Source organism: Cyprinodon tularosa, unplaced genomic scaffold, assembly GCF_016077235.1.
Source record: "Cyprinodon tularosa strain WSP-4 unplaced genomic scaffold, ASM1607723v1 ctg100, whole genome shotgun sequence".
Taxonomy (NCBI): domain Eukaryota; kingdom Metazoa; phylum Chordata; class Actinopteri; order Cyprinodontiformes; family Cyprinodontidae; genus Cyprinodon; species Cyprinodon tularosa.
Genome location: NW_024037783.1, coordinates 1,535,982 through 1,557,044, shown reverse-complemented (window position 1 = coordinate 1,557,044; position 21,063 = coordinate 1,535,982). Strand labels below are relative to the sequence as shown.

Genomic DNA, 21,063 nt, shown 5'->3' with positions numbered 1-21,063 from the left:
ACTCACTGGAAAGATTATATGTTTTCCATGTTTCGGGAATGCCCCGAGTCTGCAACAAGAGGCGGAGGAAGTGGAGAAGAATAGGAGGGATCCTGAGAAAACTGTCTTTATGTCCATGTCTGGGTTGAAATTGACAGAATCTTGGTAAAATTATATATTTTTTTGTCTTTTCCTTTACAGCTAGTTATCATATATACTGTATTTTATTTCAAGAACTGTACTTAGACTGTCATGTAGAAAATGGTTTATAATCTTATCAATTCTCCTTCAACATGATCAGATTGTGCAGATAAAAAGACTTGCAGATGAATATAAGCAGGGTGGATTTACTGTGGTGTAAATGAGATGACAGAGTACAGAGTTGTTGCTTTCCTTAAGCATGGTCCGACAAAGTGTTGGATGGATGAGGTGACTTTTGTGCTGTCAGTCACATTCTGGTTGAAAGGTAACTTTACACTTGAGAAGCAAGGCCATGCAGATATTGCAGAAACGACAGTGCAATGCAGACAAAGACGGAGAGAAAGTAGGAGGGAGAAAGTTTTGTTTGGTGGTTTTTCCTAAATGTCACCACGTCTCACTCACACCTCTCACAGCGATCCCTGTAATTATCCCTGCTGCTGAAAGGGGAGAAGAATAAGTGGTGCAGGGGCTGGCTGGGGGCTGAGGCAGATATGTTACGCATGCATTAGGTGTAATAACATGGCTTCATCTGGGTTTTTCACCTGGTGTTTGCCTTAGATGTTCAGCTTTGAAGACAAACTTTACAATAGCTAACAGACAGCTCCTCAGCTCTAATACAAAATAAAATAAACTGTTGGATACATGATAATAGAAACATAATCATCTAGCTGCCATTTATGTTTACTTAAAAAAATAAACCTGAAAACAAGCTTTTTAAGAAAGACAGACAAATAAGACTAATGTTCACATTTAATTCAGTTATATTAACCTTTCCTTTTAGCATAAATGTCTTAAATCTCGTAATATGGGAACCAAATACAAGTAAAACAAAACAGCATGACGATGGCATATGCTGTATGCAATGTATCTATTCCAAACATCACAACATTAAGGGTTTCTAAGGGAATTAATATTGTTTTTCTGTTTTGTTTTTTCCAATAGGAACTATTGGAATTAGGGCTAGTGCTCTTTATGGAAATGAACAGATATTTCTTCTGGCATCAGGACTTAATAATTGGAAATGAAAGCTTAATGGAGGCTGGAGAACTAGTTTAATCATGATTACACCTGATTGAATCCTTAATGTGAAACAGAAACATTACCAGACGTCTTACCTTCTTCAAAGCCATCCCTGAATGATCCAGATCGGCTCATTGTGCGGGTTTTCTCATCCAGCGACATGCAGGAGTTTCTCAGCCGATTGTCGCTGCAGGGATCAAAAGGAGTATCCTGATTTGTCAGGCTGTTGTTGCGCAGACTGGCGAGGTTGATCTGACCTGCAGAGGTTGGACTGGTTGCTGTAAAAAGGCATAAAAAAACACAAAGCTTGGATCAATAGTCTATTTTGACAACAAATTTCAGAGGATCTCTGTAATCATTTGAATGTTTAAAAAATTTTAAAGAAAAGCTGACTTTTTACAAATAAATATCTGAGGGTTTGGCATTTCTTGTCTCATAAACAGTCTCTAGCCTCACAGATAAGCCTCAGCTGTATTTGTAAAGTTGTCCTTTAGTATCCTACCCAGCTGTCCAAAGTTGAAGCGAGTACCAGAGGGAGAGGTTAGGCTGGAGCCGGGGGAGAAGGGGGAATTGCTGGTAGAGTCCTGAAGCCCGCTGGTGGAATGGGAGCGCAGCCAATCACGATCCTCATGACCTCGCAGCTGCTGTGACGGACCGTACCTGCAGAGAATCAAGAAAATAGGTTACATGGAACCCAAGACACAACAGAGGAGAACACTGGCAATGATATGGGACCATGTTTTTATACAATATGGCTACTTTCACACTGCAGGCCTTAATGCTCAATTCCATTTTTTTTTTTTTTTGTTAAATCCGTTTATTTTGAATGGTTGTTTACAATTCAAAATATATACAAACTGAATGTGATTTTCTGTGTGAGCTGCAATCATATAACTTGAGTGTCACACATGCACAGCAGGGGGCACAATGACGTCCCAAGCAAGCGTGTTCTGTGTTTACGAATGATAGTGCTGGAACGCATCTCACAATCTTTCATTTCTTTTCCAACACATTAGTACATTAACAATGCAATTTATTAAAGAGGGTCGAAAAGAAAGACTGCTCTCTGTATTATCCTCTGCCATGGTTGTTGTTTTTCTTCCTGCTTCTGCTTAGCATGCTGCAGAATATTGACCTCTGTTGAGTATTAATTACATCCAGGTTGGATGAATGCGTCATGGCCGTTCATACACAGGTCGCATTTGAAATGATCAGATCTGTATTTGATTCAGGACCAAATAGCCAAGTGGTCTGGGTCGCATTTGGAAAAATCAGATCTGTTTTGTTCAGATTGTCATGAAAAGATAAGATACAGGTCGCATATGGGCAAAAACATCTGATTAGGATCACTTCAGGCTGCAGTAAGAATGTAGCTAAATTGAGCTGAACTTTGTGGAATTTTTTTTTGCTCAAGAAACAAGATTAAATCACCAGGATCTGACATGAAGATGAAACTGATGCTGCACCAAAATATTACAACAGCGTGAACTAGGACTGCATTTAGATTTAGGCAATGGAAAAAGCAGAACAGACAAAAAAAACAAACTGACCCCAATACAAAAAGGTCATGCCTGTTCCTGCACAAAACACTTATAGATCTGCACAGTGGGAAAACACTCAACACAACAGCACATGTGCCAAGTGCCAAACAAAATCTTGCATTTTAAAGCGTGAGGAGAAGCCTTAACGAGATGATGTGAAGACTGTGGGGGAAGGAAAAAAGGCAAACGAGGAAAACAAAGCAAATTCTGGTAAACCAGAGTGAAAGAGTGAAACGCGTCCAACGCAAACAAATGCGGTACCTGAATCCCTTCTTAGGCAGAGTGTTTCTACCACAATGTGGCCCTCTGTGGGAGAGAAACACTTCAGAAGAGGAACACAAATGGCTGAAAGAGGCAAAAAAAACTTGCTAAATTATTATTTTTAACAATAGTTTCTATTCTGTATTCAATGCCCAATCTGGAAAGTCTGTTTCTGTTTTCTTGCAAAAATGATCATCTTTTCAAAGAACTTTGGGTTCTTTCTTTTTACATAAATAACAAGGGAAACACTTAAAAGTAAGTAATGCTTGTAATAAAAACAAATAAGCATACTGGCCTCTAGATCCTAAATATTGTGACAACATAAACGCAACACTGATGTAACACTTCCCTTAACCGCCAGGGGGCAGTGTTTGATAAGTTAAGAAACAACAATCTATATAACTTATAATTTCTCATCTGAAGAAGTCTTAAAAATAACCACAGACTACCACACAGGGCCACAAAGCTGCAAGGACAAACAAGGAGACTAGATTACAGACTCTAAACCTAGAAGATGGGGGCTCCCTGTGTGGCAGCAGGTGGTGGTTTAATGGGACCACCCACCTCAGCAAAGAGCCTAACACTTCACACAGGTAGATTTACCTGTCCTGCCTCCGAGGTAGCGTGTTTCTGCTGAATATAGGGCTAGCGGAGGGCGAGGAGAGGGGACTGATGAAAGACAGGAAAGAAAAAATAAAACGCACAACAGACACAAAAAAACAGCAAAGTTTTAGAGAGTGAGGTAGATGAGGAATGTCTCAGAACATAACTCAATAGCAAGGACTCATCTGAGAGGGACAACAGTGATACCACAGCTTTAAGTCCAGTTGATATAATGTTTCCTTTGAGACATTCTCATCAAATTACACAAACTGTCAGAAAGGCATCGGCTACTGTATTAAAAAAGAAACCAAGGAAGACAAATTATTTGATATTTCTACTTTGGCTGAACACTGAAAGGCAAACATGAGGAGACTTTACCATCATAGCTGCTTTATTGAAATCATCCTCATTTTAGGAATTTTTAAGTAGGAAGTCCTTATAGTTGGTCTGGAATTTCTAAAGCTACACAACATGCATATTTCATGTCTTCTCTTTTTTGCCAATCATTAACATATAAGAATGTATCTCATGAATACAAGAGCTTTAACCACAAAAGTATTAATGACTCTTGAATTTTTCATATGTTGTTAAGAAACAGCCAGAACTTTAAAGTATTTCATTAAGATGTTAGAGAAAATATTCACACGGCTGTGACATGAGGATAGTTTTTTTTTAAAGAAATAATAATCCAAAAGTTTTGTTTGCATTTTGTAAAGCATACACCCCCGTCCCAAGTCTTTGCCTGCTTTAACTGTATTTTTTCAATGATTGTCTTTTATTTAGGTCAATGCATCAATAGGAAAACAATATAAAAACAACAACAATCAAAATCCTTAGACTGAAAGCACCAAGTCTTACCAGGGGGAGTAATCATGCTAAAGTGCAGCATAAATGTATTGCTGCACACTATTTCGCCAAAGGGTTCACCTGACTGGAGCATCTATTTTCATGTGTTAAAGGATTCTTTCATTGCTAAAGAGTACGATTGATCATTCCCATAATTCATGACTAACTTATATTGGGCTACAATTCATTAACTAGATAATTTCTAGAAGCACTAGGTTGCATAGGTTGCTTATTTTGAGTTCCCTGAGTCCATATGCCTGGATACAAATGTATGTGCTCCAACTTTTCTGGTAATTTTAGTCAATATTTCTAACTTTCAATCACACAAAAAATGCCACCTAAAAAGAATACATTTTCAAGGGATATTAATAATTTTGTGTTTTAAAACATTAAGAACAGAGGTGCTCATAATACATGGGTACTATAAGTCTGATCAATATATCTACTTATTTATATCAATAATATTATCGTTTTTCTCCATGATGTCAGCTCTATTTAACTTTAATGTGCAGTAAAAAATGTTACCTCTGAAACAGAGCCTGTTTCTTCATTTCCAAATGAAAAGTGCAATGGATTTTGCTGTACAGGTTGAAAACATTTACCACTTTAATTAAACCGAACAATCTGTCACAAACATATGACTGAACCGATATGCCCATATGAGATCTTCCTTGGGTTTTGCAGAAGAAAATATTGCAGTTAATTCTTATTACCGTAAATTGTTTAGCTGGAGAGAGTGTGGATAAAATAATATCAACCCGCTGATATTTTGTCACATTCGAGCTATGTAGCACATTATTTTTTCTATGTAACTAAACATCAGCTGAATTATATTCTGGTGTGCTTCTAAGGCATAGTAAAACAAACACAGTTACAAACTAATATGTGTCAAACCGAGACATAATATAACTTAGAAAATTATTTTATAAATTTTTTTCTGTGAAACTTTAAGAAAACATTCCAGATAGAAGATTAGAGAAGAAATCCATTTCCTGATTATTAGTCTTCTATAACTCTATATTTACGCCCTCACCTCTCTGACATGCCGGTCTTGACGCTCCCGGTGCGACCCAGAGCAGACAGTGTGTCCTCCCTGTGGTTCCCCTGTCCTCCGCCACCTCCTCCGGCACTGCTAAGACTCATGTCAATGGACTCACTGCTGGTGTGCATGCTGCTGACGGAGGGAAAGCCCACACTGCCTGCGCAACCATGTCCAGCCAGAGTGCCCTCCCTGCTCGGGACAGAGGAGCCACTGAAGGTGGTTCCCCATGTCAAGCTGTTTGAGGGACCAGTGGAGGAATAAATTGATCCTGGGCTGGAGGCCTGGAAAATAAATTCAAGATGAGGTTTACCATTTTTATAGAAGCTCTCTCTGGTACAAAAATTGACCTGGGATGCTAATATGAAAGAAGGCCTTCAATTATTATGCCAGCCAGTGGCTGTATTTGCAATATATGGTTTAAGTTCCAGAATAACCTCTTTGCTCCTTAGTCTTGTTTTCATTTTCTTAAAAAAAAAAAAAAAAACTATTGCTACGTTCTTAAGCATAAATGTTTATTTTTTAGTCCAAATTTCAGTGGCAGTATTGTCATGTGGAGCGTCCACAGTCCCAGTCAATGTAAACTGAGGCTTAAATAATTGAATAAACTTTTGAACTGTCAATTGTTTGTTAAAACAGGCCTACTCTTTAGACAAACATCACCCCATGTGTCATCATATGACTCATAACTAGAAAGATCAAACTTATGAATCATGTGAGAGTGAATGGAGAGACAGTTTGAGCATGCTCAAACATATAAGTTTCTGAAACCATTAAGAATCTCCTGTTTGTCAAAGGGGAGTCTTCTAGGCTCATCCGTGCTCTACCTGAACCTGAGTTGTGTAAAGAAGTCAACGTGTTTGTGGTATTAGAAAGGTGTGAACAGAATAATCCTGGCATCCCTGACAAATTCCTGTAAGTAGCTCTTTAAACACACTCCCACATTTAACACTGTTAGAGTTTATTCTTGTATGAACAAAGGAAACAATAACGTCTAAACTTTTAGACCTCTGACTAGGTGGGTAGCTGTCTTTAAATTAAATGTCTGAGGTATTAAGTGTTCCAAGAAGTTTTGACTATGGATATTAACATGAGACTGAAATTGATACAATATTAATTCAATTAAGACTTAATAAAGATTAAGATATCTGCCAACAATAAATGTTACGTCATACTTCTACCCAAGAAAAACATGAATAATTTATTCAATATTTTCAATCAATGAACAATTTACAAAGATATCTTAAAGTGGGATTTCATTAATTTTAAAGGATTTGCTCTGGTTGACCATAAGAGTGGCTCACCTGCTCGCTGCCCAGAGTCCCTGTTCCTGAACCCAGAGCTCTGCCTCCGCACAGGGGGCTACCTGACTCACTGTCCCCACCTCCCAGCACTCCATCAGGGGACTCTAGCACTGTAGGAACATGGTTCATGGTGGCATGGGGATTGGAGATGACGGTGGAATTCTTCAGGTTTTCAGCAGTGGTGACTGGGGCTTGTTTACTGGCCTTACCACCAAATAACCTAAAGTTATATAATAGATATAAAAGAAAACAAAAAGGTAAGTGTTGTTAAAGGATTGTGAGAAAACTAAGGTTAGAACATATAAACACTTAAAAAGGTTTGTTCTCAGTAAAAAACAAAGCAAATAAAAGAAAAACTCAACTTTTCTTAAATAAAGCAGTCAAAAACAAATGGGAGTATTCAGAAGACGTAGTAAACCTATTATTAACAATATTACAATTTTATGATAAACAGGGCATTTAATCACAGTATTTACATCTTATACTTTAAAAACTGTATTTAAACCCATTATAAGTAAAACTACATATTGATAGTGAACCAAACAATCCTTAAATTATACATCTGTCTACTTTTAAACCTAAAAGTATCGTTAAGCAGTTCAGATGCTAGATGTGACAGTGTGATCTACCATTAATAAGCTACAATGTCTGTGTTCTGTGCTTTTACTGGATACGTTTCAAGGCTTTCTTCATCCTGCTTAGCAGTCTTGAGAAGAGCCATGAGGGAGCGATGCCAGGACAGGGAAAAGGTGCTTTGAGTTTCTAATTTTATCTAAAAAATAAGCTTTTTATAATCCTATAATGAGTAACAGAGGAAATGGTGCTTAAATCTGACAAAAGGCCAACATAGGAAAAGACCCACAACTCTCTCCTTGTTCCTGGGTTACAGTTAATCGGCGGGCCGTGATGATTGAAGCTGCAGTGGGGGATAACAGCATGAGGTTTTCTTTGAAGAGTTATCACTCCCTTACATTAATGAGGGCAGAGTGCTGAGGTAAGACTCAGCTTCCATTACAGAGCACCACACCCTCCTGTTACCCCCTCCAACCACACCACCAATGCGGAGGCTTGGCAGCTGATCAGCTCAGCTCAAGGCCTCAATTCACAATGCCCTCATTTAACCTCAGATACTGTGTGTGTGTGTGTGTGTAAAACAGGCCCACACGTGTGATCCCTTACTTCACCATGTACTGTGACTGCATGATTAAGTCTTTCTGTGAGTGTATCATGGGGGTGAAGTCAAGCCCATACAAGAGGGCTTAGAGTGGCTCATCGGTGAGCTGTCAGTGTGTCTGAGGAGGGGTGTGCATGTTCACCTGCGCAGTGTAGGTGAGGAAACCTGCTGTCTTCCCGTCACTGCTCCTCCTCCGCTCTGCATCCCACCTCCGCTTCTCAGGTTGTCGACATCAGAGACGCCCTTCTCCCGGTCGGTCTGATTTGCCAGCAGGCCCATTGAGCTGTTGGGCTTGCTAATGCTAAAAGAGTTCTTCCCGTGAGAGGTAACGGAGAGCACGGCTGCCTCGATGCTGCTAGTGGACGACCGATTGCCGTTTCGGGCGGCTGCTCCCGAACGACTGGGTCTAGGCAGGCTGCGGTACTGCAGGGTTGAGCGGGCGCTCATTGGGAGGAACCCGTCGTCATGGTGACTCAATGCTGAGCCTCCATCCGGGCCACCGGATTTTAAGCCACCTGACAAAGAGCGTGCCCCGGATTTGGGCATCTTCCCCAAAGTGGCTGACCCACTGGTGATGGTGGCACCGCTTGCTGTAACCATGGTTACCATGCCGGTACCTTGCTTCTTGAACCCGAAGGTGCTGGTGGGGGTGCGGGTTGACAGCATGTGCGTGTGGGATTGCGGGTCTGAGATGGTGTGAGTGAGAGGGTTCGAGGTCGTTGTGCGGCTGGTGGGAACCGAATGCTTTTTGGCCTCGTCGCCACTGCTGCGTCCCGCATCTGAGGGCGAGTGCTGGAGGCCATTAGAGCGAGGGGAGAGTCGTCCTTTCTCTGACACCTTTACATCATCAGTTTTTGCTGCAAGAAACATAGGGAGTTTCACAGAGTTGATGAAACGGACACAAGCATCTAGATATCATTACAGCAGCTCTCGTACTACCAAAACGTTTTCACATTTAATTACATTGCAACCACTAAGTGTCAGACACAGCACCCATAGGAGTGGCCAGGCAAGGACCAACATGCACTGAGGGCTGGCCGAAACGAAAAAAAAAACAGTTTAGGGTCAGTCTACACTAATCACAGATTACCAACAGGGAAATAAACAATCAAACATACCTATTTACCAAAAGAATTCATCAAGACAGACTAGATATTCATTAAATCCTCGCTACTAAATCTATACACAGATTTATACATGTATGTTGTCTAAATTAGTTAGGGTTTTGCATAATTTATACATTAAATTGGTTGAGCAGTGATTTTTCATGGCTAATTTTATAGAATACTAGTTTGTGACAGCAGAGACACAAAACATTCCCTTTTCCCCATAAAGCAGAAAACCTAGTTGTGAAAAGAGCGTAAATTCTGCTTATGTATTATTTAATATATTATTATTTATTATTTAATATACTTTGGTATGTTTATGTGAATATCTAAAAATAACTGTCATCCTGTGGTCTGAAAAACTGAATAATCAAGTTAGTTGGAACATTCCCCCTGAGAGTATCACTGCTGCCACCCTCTGTTTTGGAGGTGAACTGCTTGCTCTGTAGGTTCTTAAGTATGTTTCAATGGGAACAACAAATCGCCTGGTTGGGATAGCCACAGATTTACTATGGGTGGCCATGGCCACCCCTGCGCCCCCTTCTAGGTCCACCCCTGCACCCATGTAAAATGTTCAACATCAGAAGAAGCCAAGATCCCCCAACTCTGAAAGGAAATCTGGAAAAAAGGATAAATTGACAAAACTAATACTTATGCAATCTGAAATCAGACCTTTATGGAAGAGTAGTGAGAAATAAGCTGTTATTCCACATGGCTTGTGGAGTTTGCCAGAAGCCATGTGGAAAACGGTGCTCTGGTCAGATAAAAAGTAAATCTTTTTGGCTAATATACAAAACATTAGGTGTGGCAAAAGACCTGTATGATAACATAACAGGAAACATGGGGGTTTACTGCAAACTGCATCAAATACCACAGATTAAAACTTGTCTACAATTTCAAAACACAATGTATAATTTATCACCTTAAATCTTTCTGTATGGAATGACTGATGTGTGTGTTACCTGAGCTATGGTTTTTCAGGCTGACTGAAGCCGTGGAGCCTGTGCTGCTGGTGCTTTTTGTCCGGGGTGACGTTACCCCCACCTGAGCGCTCATGCCTCGTCTCCAGGAACCAGTGTTGGACACAGAGGGCGTCTTTCTTCCTGAGCAGCCCTTGTCAGACTCATCAGAGACGTCACAGTTTCTTCGACTCCACTTGGAACCCGTGTCCATCCTGACCCCCGTATCTGGCCCCCCCTCGGGCCTCTTCCCCTCGTCTCCTGCCCAAACTTGGTGGACTGCTGTGGAGGCAGAGTGCTTCTCTGCATCCGTCACAGGCTGGAAACACACACAGCTAATTTAGTCAAGAGGCTCTAAGACGTTATCAGTTTAATACCTACAGCCACTGTAATGATTAATCTAACCAGCAGGATTTTAGAACGTCTGATCTCATTGGGGCTTGAGCACTAAAAGTTCTGGTAATCTGAAATATGAGGACTACAATTTCATGTCAGGGCAAGACTGGAGTCAAGTCTGACAAAAAGCAGATCTTCAGATTATTGAATACTGATTACTGCACTGATAATAACCTTATCAAAAAAAAAAGTTACCATTAAAGGCCAGCTAATACACTGTTGAAGGATTACAGTTTGCCATGAAAACTTTCCTTCTGAATTTGTATAAAGGAGTTAACCAAATACCCATTTACAGATTGGCTTAAAGCAGCTGGTGCTGCATCTTTCCAACTGTAAAAACAAACAGATAAATAGCTGAAGGTGTTGCAATGGCTGCGCTGCAGTTGTCCTGGCAACACTTTTAAAAAGCTGGAAGCTGATCTGCTTTGAGATTTAAAAAAAAAAAACAGAGTCCATCCAATGTGGACTCGCCTGAGGACAGACAAAGCAGACTTGGTTACCTGCAGTCTATCATGCAGCTGCACTGAGAGAAAGACACTCTTTGTACTTTCATTTATTTTTCAATCACCATCATGACCTATGCGGTAATAATGAAGGTCAGAATACACTGGATGGCTTCAGATCAGTCATCATAGACTGTGTACAATATAAACAAGAACCCGCTGACATTTTTATGACCCGATTACAAGCTGCAATAAATATCAAAGACTGACAAACAGGCTTAAAACATGTTTACATATATTTAAGAGAGAGTTTCCCCACCCCAAAGCAAACAAAAGACAAAGCATTGACTGGCATGGCTTCTGAGTTCATCTTCAAGTTCTATTACAACTTACACAAGACTCAATCTTTAGACCAATTTATCTCTGTAATTTTTGACATTACTCCCATTCCCCCAAAATACACTACTTAGCAAGGCTTAGGAATGTGTACAAAGCTGCCTGTTTACTGTTACGAAATTCAGCCAGTAACAGCAAATTCATTTTGAGCACTATCTGAATATTTTTCTGATGTCACTGATGTTTGGTCATTTTTGATTATAAGAGTTAATAATGTAGACCAATGAAAGCTGATAGAGTGCCACTCTGCTAGATACATATTTATAAGGGGCACAGAAAACACACTTTCATCTATCAATACAGTAATTTACTTCTTAATTCCTTACGTTGGAGAATTGCTCTACTTTTTTCAAGCTGTAGAACCAAAACTTAATTAAACTAATTATATACAAGTGTCCAATTAACACCTTTAAAACTTAAGCTTCAGTTATTTGAAACATTTAAAACAAATAATTAACCAGTTTGATTCTGTATTCATCTTATTTGCTGGCCTAAATAAGGGAACCGTCCTATGCAGTTAGATTTGACTGTCGGATGCACAGAGGGACTTTTTGCATAAAATTGTGTTTTGTTTTTTTGGTTGACCTACCTGTGTGTTGAGGCCTTTGCGCTGTGCTGCAGGTGTGTTGGCATAGGAGGAGATGGAGGAACTGGTGTTGATGTCATCTGTGTCGATGTTGTCACTGATGCCACTGCTTACTGAGCTGCTGTCATCCCAGCTACAGGCAGATAGAGAAGAGGAATGAGACTCTCATTAGTCCATGCAAACAATATGCTTTGAGAAAAGATGGAAACTTTAGACAATGTGAATATTTATTGAGAACAATCATAAAACTGAAGAACAAAGAGAAAAAACAGAACATTATCCTGTTTATCATTGGCTTATTCAGCAGAAATAAATATGAGTTTTGAAGATTTCAAATATTCTTTCACAATTTTAATTGATAGCTTTAGACACACACATAACAAGTATATCATTATTTTCAAATCATCAAGTTTGAATGTTTCTGAATTGATATAATTAAAAAAGTTTGACTTTCAATAAACAGGAAAAATAAAACAGTTAATTTAAACAAAGAAAAAACAGACATAAAAGGAGAATCTGGTGACTGCCCGCTGATTCTTCTTTTATTCTCTATTAAACTGATTTCAACTTGGATACACACACACACAGGCCCACAGACATGTCTGAATGGGGCTGTCTATCAACTGAACAAAGGCTCATTTGAGGGGTGACATCATGGTGTGCTTGTGTGTCTGGGCTTTTCAAATAGACCCATATGAACAGAGCAAATGTGCCAAGAGTTAAGGATATCTGTAAATATGTCTGTGTGTGCTGGTGCGTTTGTGTGTGTCTGTGCTTGTATCCGCTTGGGGTCTTTGGGGGACAGGAAGCCCAGCCGGTTGGCAAACATTGCTCTGAAAGGAGCAGAGGGAGGCTGATGAGGACAGCCAGTGCAGGGCTGGCTGCTCTAAAACATAAACAAACAGTACACTCTTTCTTGATAGATGAAAAACTGAATGTATTTCAAATTTTATTCAATGCCTTGCATAAAGCTTCCTTTTTAAACAACAGTCGTAAATGTATAGTTGTATTCCCATCCAGCTGATTCGAGTAGCCTAAACCATGTGCCTAAATTTTATAAAATTAGGATGAATGAATGAATAACTTATAAAATGGAAAAAGAGCACACAATATTTTGAAAAGTCTAAACATCCTGAGTAAGATGAATTTTTCAGATCCAAACGGGCTTTAAATTAGTTACATTGTCACTTCGATGGCACTTTTTTTTTCTGAGGTAAAACACAAAAAGAAGATTTTCCTCTCTTTTTCACTGAATACATCAAAATGCTTTCTTTCAGTTTTAAATGCATGACAAATGAATTTAAAGTTGTATACAATTTTAAGTTAAATCAGATTTAAAAAAGGTTGGGGATAGAAATACATTTTCTGATTCTTTCACAAAGGTTGTCTACTAATCATTATTAAGCAATATGTGTCAAACCACGATCATAAAAAACTTGCATGCAACATCTGGTAGCGTATTGTGTTAACTTTGCAATATATTTCTACTCTGCTTGTCAATAAGGTATTTGTCTTCTTGAATTGACCCTTACTGTTCTTTTTGTTCACATCTGACACAGATCTTGCTAACCAAGATCCAGAAGCAGATAGGAGTAACATTTCCTGAAATAGTCGATTCTTTAAATGTATTACTTCAACCATTCTTTTCTGTTATTCAAAATGTTATCTAATCATTTAAGAATAAATAAGCTTGCAAAGATGTGTTGATATAATTCCCTATTCTCCCCACCCTGCAGAATCTGTTACCGTAGTTTAATCTCTAACCTTCTGCTCTCTCTGCTTTTTCTCATTGTAGCTTTGCCTCGTCTGTTCCTGTTTGGCTGCGACACCATCCTGGAGAGGAATATCAGCTGTGCTGCTGCCATCAACACCTTTGTTTATAGATGTTCGAGATCGGCCTGTTTTTCAGTGTGGTCCTGTTTCTCTGGCTGTGGGTGGCTAGATTTGCTCTCTTCGTCCTCTGGTGTGGTGGTTGGCTCTGGGCTCGTTTGCCTGCCTGTGTGTTTCCTGGACTGGGCCGCCTTTTACAGTTGCTTTTTGTATCTCTGCTTCTGTTTCCTTGAGCCCCAGTCGGCCTCGGCAGATGGCCGCTCACACTGAGCCTGGTTCTGCTGGAGGTTTCCTCCTGTAAAAAGGGAGTTTTTCCTCTCCACTGTCGCTACAAGCATGCTTAATGTGAGGGATTGTATTTGAGTCAATGAGTCAATGCAATCAACTGGTTTTCCTTAGATAGAAAACTTTGAATCAATTTGACGGAGGCATCTCTACAAAAAAAAAGCTACATAAATAACTGGAAGGAGCCAAATAAACGTAACAGGCATGTAAAAAGCAGGGTTAAATGTCACCGATGGTGTGAAACAGCAATGAAACTTCAAAAATTATTTAGAAAATCTCCTAAACAATTTTGTCAATGTAGGACCATTATGAATCTAATTTTAATTGGTAATGATTATTGTCATTAATTGTTTGTATTTTAGGAGAGATGTTTGAGTTTTATGCAAATCCCAATATAGTCACTATGTGTCAATTTTTTGTTAGAAAAGGTGTGGTAATAAGCTTGCAATTTGGGAACAAACTGGTTTAGGTGTCAAATAGTTCTTTGCATGTATAGCTGATGGTACAGGGTGACGTCTTTAGTCAGTGTCTGGGTGTCAGATAGGACTGTAGACCTGCTGATATCTTGAGTAACAAACCAACCAAGTATTTAGGAAGCATAATTGGGCTGCATTATTTTATATGACGACAGAATCGTTGATAAGGCAATGCCCTGGTCAATCCTATATATTCATTATTTGTGCCCTTATTTATTTATTTTTTTTAAATAAATTTCAGAGAAATTTGAAAAGCATGAGACCAGCAGTGTAAAATGAGTTATGATGGCTTGAAGTGCTCACTGACTTTATTTCTCAGTACTCCCATACTAATATCCTCTTGTTTTGAATCAACCATCCCTCTGGTTCCATCTATGTACAAAGGTAAAACATACACTGCTTTGGTATATACAAAACCAAAGCAGTGTTGCTCAGTAGTCAACTTGCACGCCCAGAATTTTCCCACCAAGGAGCAAGCTCACATTGTAATTATGGCTTCAAACAAAGAAACTAAACAAAAACAGACATTTTCAATGGCAAAATTCCCAGTTTCAGAAAACCACCAAAACCTAATCAGCCGGTTGGTTCCTGACAAACATCAGACCAAACGCATCTGATGCTTTGAGAGATGACCCAACTTCCTCCTGTATGCTCCAGAGGAATAAATCAAACTTAGATTAAAACAGACAGAAAAGAGCTGAAGGATGAAAGGAAACAGAGCAACCTGAACTTTTTCAACTCATCCACAGAGCCACAGGGGGTTGTCCCACACACAAAGAAAATAAATATCAACAGCTTAGTATTAGAATAAGAGTTTTCTAGGGTGATTCAATATTTCAAACTAAACAAAAAAAATCCAAAGATCAGTTGGGAAATGAAAGAAACCACAAAATGTATTTTCTTTTGGCTACTTGCACAATTACACTCATTGTACCTACCCATTCAGGATGCCTGTGTTGCTGTGGGAACCAGGTCGCGGAGCGTAAATGCCAAGATGTACAGAGAGCTTCATGGCTCCATGCTGCTGAAAGGCTTCACAGGAATAAATCTCTCCTCCCAGTCTCTCTCACTCTAAACTCCCCCAGTGTCTCGTGCTCCCTCTCTCGTCCCTGACGGAGATCCCTGATCAGGCTTCTTTGTCAGTTGCTGCACCAGTACTTCATCCCCCGGGCACTGTTTGTATCTGTCTACACTGAACACCACACTGAAAGGAGCAGAGCTGAGGACCTGCCCTGCTGATGGTAACCTGAGCCTCTCTGGAGACTGTTAACCACTTCCCTGCTGCAGCAGCACTACTAATGCTCCTTAGTGAAACTTACACAAACACACCCTGAGCCCTAAATAAGCCACTTGAGCCTAAGAAGTATCAAACAGGCTGCACAAGTCAAAGCCACACGATCGCGGACAGATTGAGACAAAATGACAAACCTCATCCCCCACATGCTCTGCTGTGTGCTTCCCAGCTCTGGTTTATGTAGACTGGGTGTCTGTGTGTGCAAGACTGCAATTTCCCAGACAGATCCACCCTGAACAACTGACAGGCCAGCATCAAATTAGAGATCAGGCCAAACAGCAGGGCCCAGCCCTCAGCCTCTTGCTGGCAAAGCAACCCGCCTGTTACCAACCGCGGAGCCCTTTACGACCAATCACAGGGGATGGAGAGATTAACCACAGGTTGCCCCGAGAGAGTAGCGCTGCCAAGCGCAAAAAGTGGAGTTCAATATCTAATGGATCATAACCAAACCAAACCATATAAAGGCTTCTGGGTTGTTGAAAGGTAGGTCTCTTAATTTTTATTTTAAGTATTTTAAGTAACAAGTAAATTTCTTCACTGTGAGATCAATAAAGTCAATAAATCAATCAATCAATCATAAGAATCTTCCTCGGATTATTGTTATTAATAATAATGACATACAGAGTTTGAAGGCAAAGTGTAGTTGCCTTTTAGAGCTAAATAAAGTGAGAACTGCACTTAATCTCTATAAAATCCACTTTTTCCATTGGTGTTTTACAATTTTGCAGTTTAGTAATACCTACAATTGGCATATCACATGGCAGCAGCTCAATGAGGTCATACATCCAGGTGTAGTGAAGAGAAACTTGCTGAAGTTTATAGTGGTATGCCAAGGGTGGGAAAAGAACCACATGATGATTTTTATTTCTGTGATTGTTGAGGACTTGTTTTAGTTTAATTTGTAAAGTTACATTGAATGATAAAAGTGTTTGTCAATAAAACTATAATTATTACTACAGATCAGCTAAACTGGAGGGTAAGAGACTGTTGCCTAATCTAGCGAGTCTCAATTTTAGCTTCAACATCCAGATGGTAGCGTTAGAAGTTAGTTCAATCATTTTGAAAGTACCAGTGATCCTATTTTGTATCAGTCATTCAAACTGGTGGTGATATAATGATGTGTTTTTTTTTCTCAAACGATTATATATGTTATTTATAGATTATTTATTATACATCGTACCTTTGTGAAACGCCTAATTCATTGATCAGCGTTTTTAGAAATTGATTCCTTTTTTTAATGTGAAAGTCATTTTAGAAGTGGTAGGTAACAAATTCATCGGATTTTCTTGTTTATTTTATAACCAGAGGATGATGCTAAAAAGGGTAAAAAAGTTGGATTCATTGCGCATCCCTGACAAGGTGTCCATTATTCATCAGAATGAAAGAAGCCTTTACTATATCATTTACTAAACAGGCTAAAAGGCTCACAGATCAGTCTGAAAACGGACAGTAACAAAGACAGAAATATGTCCCAAATCAAGACCTTCCAAACTGGAACCTGAACTCTTTCCGGGTCTCATTAGATTAGGTTTTCTGCTCTCCCAAGGGGATCAGGGTTCAGGGGCCAAATTTCCTTAAAACACAGTGTAGTTGGAGAGATGGGGGTTGGTGGTGATGAAAAAAGCCTCCCAAAGCGGAAAGCCAATAATGGTGTCTGTGAGCGTCCTGAGAAAAAGGCAATGTTTGTTTGAACTTTTCCTATATGAGGCTCCTGGGACTGTGGTCAGTTGGACGATTGGTCTGTTGGTCAGTTCAATGCACTAACAACCCAATCAACTCTGGCAAAAGCACAAAGGGTAAGTGCCGCAGAAATGTACACACAGACATGCAGCTACAACAGAGCAGCCGGGCAGAAGTAAGGGGATTTCCTGCATTTGAGAGGAAACTACTGGTCTCCTCACCATGCAGCCGTATCACATAACCCCCAAATCTCTGTTTGTCAGAAGCCGACAGACAGAAGATGGAGGGAGAGGAAGACTCTCAGACAGTATCTCATTGGAGGAAATAGATAACATCTCCCCAAAGCTGTAAGGTGTGTTTTAGGTAAACAAACAGAAGAAGGGCCAGTATGTAGACTCCACATTGAACTTTTAACATCACGAAAAGCACACAAAACAATGACAAGAACACCACTCTATTTTTAGTGGTGGGATATCCGGAATTAGCCAAATCTATGCTGTTAAATACAAAAGCTGAATCCTTCAAGCCCAGACATGATCAAAGTTCTTAGACTGGGATTTCTAATGTTTACAGAAATGTTACAAAGGCAGAAAACTGTGAGGACAATGTGTAGTCCACGTCTTTCTCACTATACCTATCTATTTTTATGTTTTATTGTATTAAAATAACAATAACCATGACGATGGTACAGTATAACAGTAACAATTTAATAGCATGATTGAGGCATTGCTTAAGGCCCCGTCCACACAAAGTCAAAACGAACACGAAACGCTAATATTTTCCAGAACGTTTGTCGTAAAGACGGAGACGTAAAATAAATGTGATCGTCCACACGAATGCATGAAAACGCTTCAAAATGTATGCAAGGCCTGTAAGTGGCGCTGTCGTGCCAAAGCAAAAATAGGCGACGAAATGTTGGGCATGCGCACTAATATTTATACATGGTTGCCCTGCGGGTCCATTTTCGTGGTTCAGTCAAATTCAGGTGCTGAACTATGTCGTCGATATTGCTCTGTTCTTCCTGGGGATATTCCAGAAGAAGAAGATTCTGTTGTAAGCCCGACAGCAGGGTGAGTAGCATGAGCAGCAACCTTTCAACACAGTACGGCGCCATTGTTGTTGTGATACTGTGTCGCGCAGGCGTGTTTAGAAGCGACGCTATGACGCATGCGTGTAAAAAAAAAATGCGGTTAGAGCTTAAAGATGGAAACGCGAAAACGGCGTTTCAAAATCTTCCCACTCTGAAGGCTGAATAAAAAAAAGATCGTTTACAGACCCCTGAAACGCCGGCTTCGTGTGGATGAGAGGCTGGTTTGGTGAAAAATTTGTGCGTTTAGGCCAGGGTTTGGCTTCGTGTGGACGGAGCTAAAAAGTTCCTTTTTTTGTAATACAGAAGATCCCTCTGATGACCGTGGCATTTCACAAATAAGTAGTTTTTGTTGTCCAGGTTTGAAAAAGGAGAAACACTTTTTGAATTGCATGGTCTAACTGAAAAAGAGGAAGGAAAAAAGTGGATGCTGGGACATTCCAGGCAGGATCCCAGGAGTCCTGCGGTGTGAAAATGACACAGCTGTCTCTGCTCTGACAGGGAAAGCTGGGAGTGGACAAGACAGCATGACGAGGAAAGGTCATCTTCCTGCTTCTTCTGCTCGGTCTGGTTGTATGATCCAAAAGTCTCCTGTCCATGCTATCACACCTTTCTGATCCATGTGACTGCCTCTCCTCCAGTACTCCATGTACTTCTGAATATTTGCTTTCTTTTTAGGTTTGGGGGTTTAAAGTGTAAACACATAACTCCTATAGATGTGTCTGACTTACCCCGAACTACAGAGAAAACACGAAATTCTGAACACATGTGATGTACTTTGCTCTTTCACAGACATGCAGCCCTCTATGCTGCATCCAACTCAATGAAAAGAGCTCTGGGACAAACAAGGAATTTCTACCAGGGGTGCAGATGCCCTATATAAAGACTGTCGGCAAACCATGAAACCCATTTCCACCTCAGTGCTACAGCAAGGCTGTAAATGTTTTGTTGGTTTTTTTCTCCTGAGCTCAGAGAAATCGACACCTGGGAGGCCAGTTACATCTTTTTTTTTTTTTTAATAATCTCTTTAAGAGTCTCCAGATAAACGACACTCTCATTTAAAGAACAACATATTCAGGACTTACAGCTGGTGGTGAACCACTTGTTTTTTTACCCCATATTTCCCATGTGAAAAATGCTGTCTTGAGACAAAACAAAATGTTCTGCAGTCTGTCTCAAGTCAGTAAGCACTGTAGACTGTTTCCCTGAAGAGCTTTTCTGGTCTAAAACATGAATCGGTTTTAAAATGCATAGTTGCAACTATTTTTGCCTCTCATAAAGTTTAATGAACATACATACTGTATGAAGCAGTCAGACCTACCTTTTATATAGCAATAAAACCCTCAAAATAAGAGAAAATGCTTTAGTCATTCATATTCTAAACAGACCAGAAACAAGGGGTTAAGATTCTTCACCTTTTTGTTTTTCTTTAGAAAGTTGTGGCTTGGTGGCTGATACTATGTGCTTTACATATATTAAGCTAGGGTCTTTGAGTCTTAAAAGGGCTGACAAAGTCCAAATAGTCAAAATAAATAAACCAGAAAATACATTGCAAGTTCAGGAGGCAAATAACTTAATTTTCCTGATTTACAGCCCACTGTTCTACTTACATTTCTATTTTTAGAAAGGTTTTTAACCATAACTCACACTTATTCCTTCCTTATTTTAATTATAAAGCATCCAACTAATTTAAGATTATAGCTGTCTATGGTGAATGCTGCAAAGCATATCATAAAGGAGGGGCGTGTGGGTGTTTGAAATTATTGGAACATACATCCACAGTCTAAGTGCCTTGCACAGCGGGCTCCATAGTTTCAAGCCAGCGGGACTTAAATCCAAACAGCGCTGGGATGCAGCGAAATGCAGCTTTCAGCATAGCTGTAGCTGGGAGGTTATTACAGCACCTAATATCTGAAGGGCAGTAAAGGCTTGGTGAAAGATTGGATTTCTGCTCTCATTTGCCGACCAAAAAGTCATTTATTTTTGCATGCACACACAGAGAAGTGTCGACTGTAAATAGTAATTTATACTCAGAGCTGGCAAATAAATTAAGTAAGAAGTTCCAGATGTCAATGAGAGAAATAAGCTTCCTTAGCTGGGAGGGGTTTGATTCTGTCTTAGAGATAAGAAGTGCTCCGACATGCAGGGAGATGCTTCTTCGCATTATTAAGAGGGATCAGCTGAGGTAACCTGGCGAGCCAGACTGATCATATGTAGTATTGAAGGTGTAAACATTGCGGGGCTACTGTGATTGAATCTGTTCAGAAAAAAAGAGGGAAATTCTGCAGAACCTTCCCAAGCTGAAGGAACAGCTAGTGCCAAACTGCCAAAGTTTGATTTTGGCCAATAGTGGTATCAAGTGAAATAGCAGCGAACGCCATGAGAAACTTTGAGCAACTTACACTTATATGTTCTTACTGTTCCTCTTTCAAAGATAAAATCATCATTCCTTGGACAGGGCAGCTTTTAAATAAGAATGTGTCACAATATTTGGTTGTTTCATGTTAAACATGTTTATGTTACAGAGCACTGGATGAAAAGGATCCAAAAGCAAAGA

The 21,063-nt window shown here is 39.8% G+C and overlaps 1 protein-coding gene across 11 annotated transcripts in view; it reads right to left on the bottom strand.

The window, feature by feature from the left end:
• Positions 1-21,063, bottom strand: part of nav2a (neuron navigator 2a) — a 244,695-nt gene that overhangs the window by 17,548 nt on the left and 206,084 nt on the right. For 8 of the 11 annotated variants that reach the window (XM_038272842.1, XM_038272370.1, XM_038272440.1 and 5 more), the window contains 9 exons: positions 11,858-11,987; positions 10,037-10,352; positions 8,111-8,825; positions 6,795-7,014; positions 5,485-5,774; positions 3,606-3,671; positions 3,003-3,047; positions 1,703-1,860; positions 1,296-1,478 (listed from right to left, as the gene is read on the bottom strand). In XM_038272842.1, coding sequence (XP_038128770.1) covers positions 1,296-1,478; positions 1,703-1,860; positions 3,003-3,047; positions 3,606-3,671; positions 5,485-5,774; positions 6,795-7,014; positions 8,111-8,825; positions 10,037-10,352; positions 11,858-11,987 — 2,123 coding nt within the window. The remainder of the gene's footprint in view (positions 1-1,295; positions 1,479-1,702; positions 1,861-3,002; positions 3,048-3,605; positions 3,672-5,484; positions 5,775-6,794; positions 7,015-8,110; positions 8,826-10,036; positions 10,353-11,857; positions 11,988-21,063) is intronic. The other 3 variants (XM_038272508.1, XM_038272587.1, XM_038272764.1) reach the window with 2 other exon arrangements.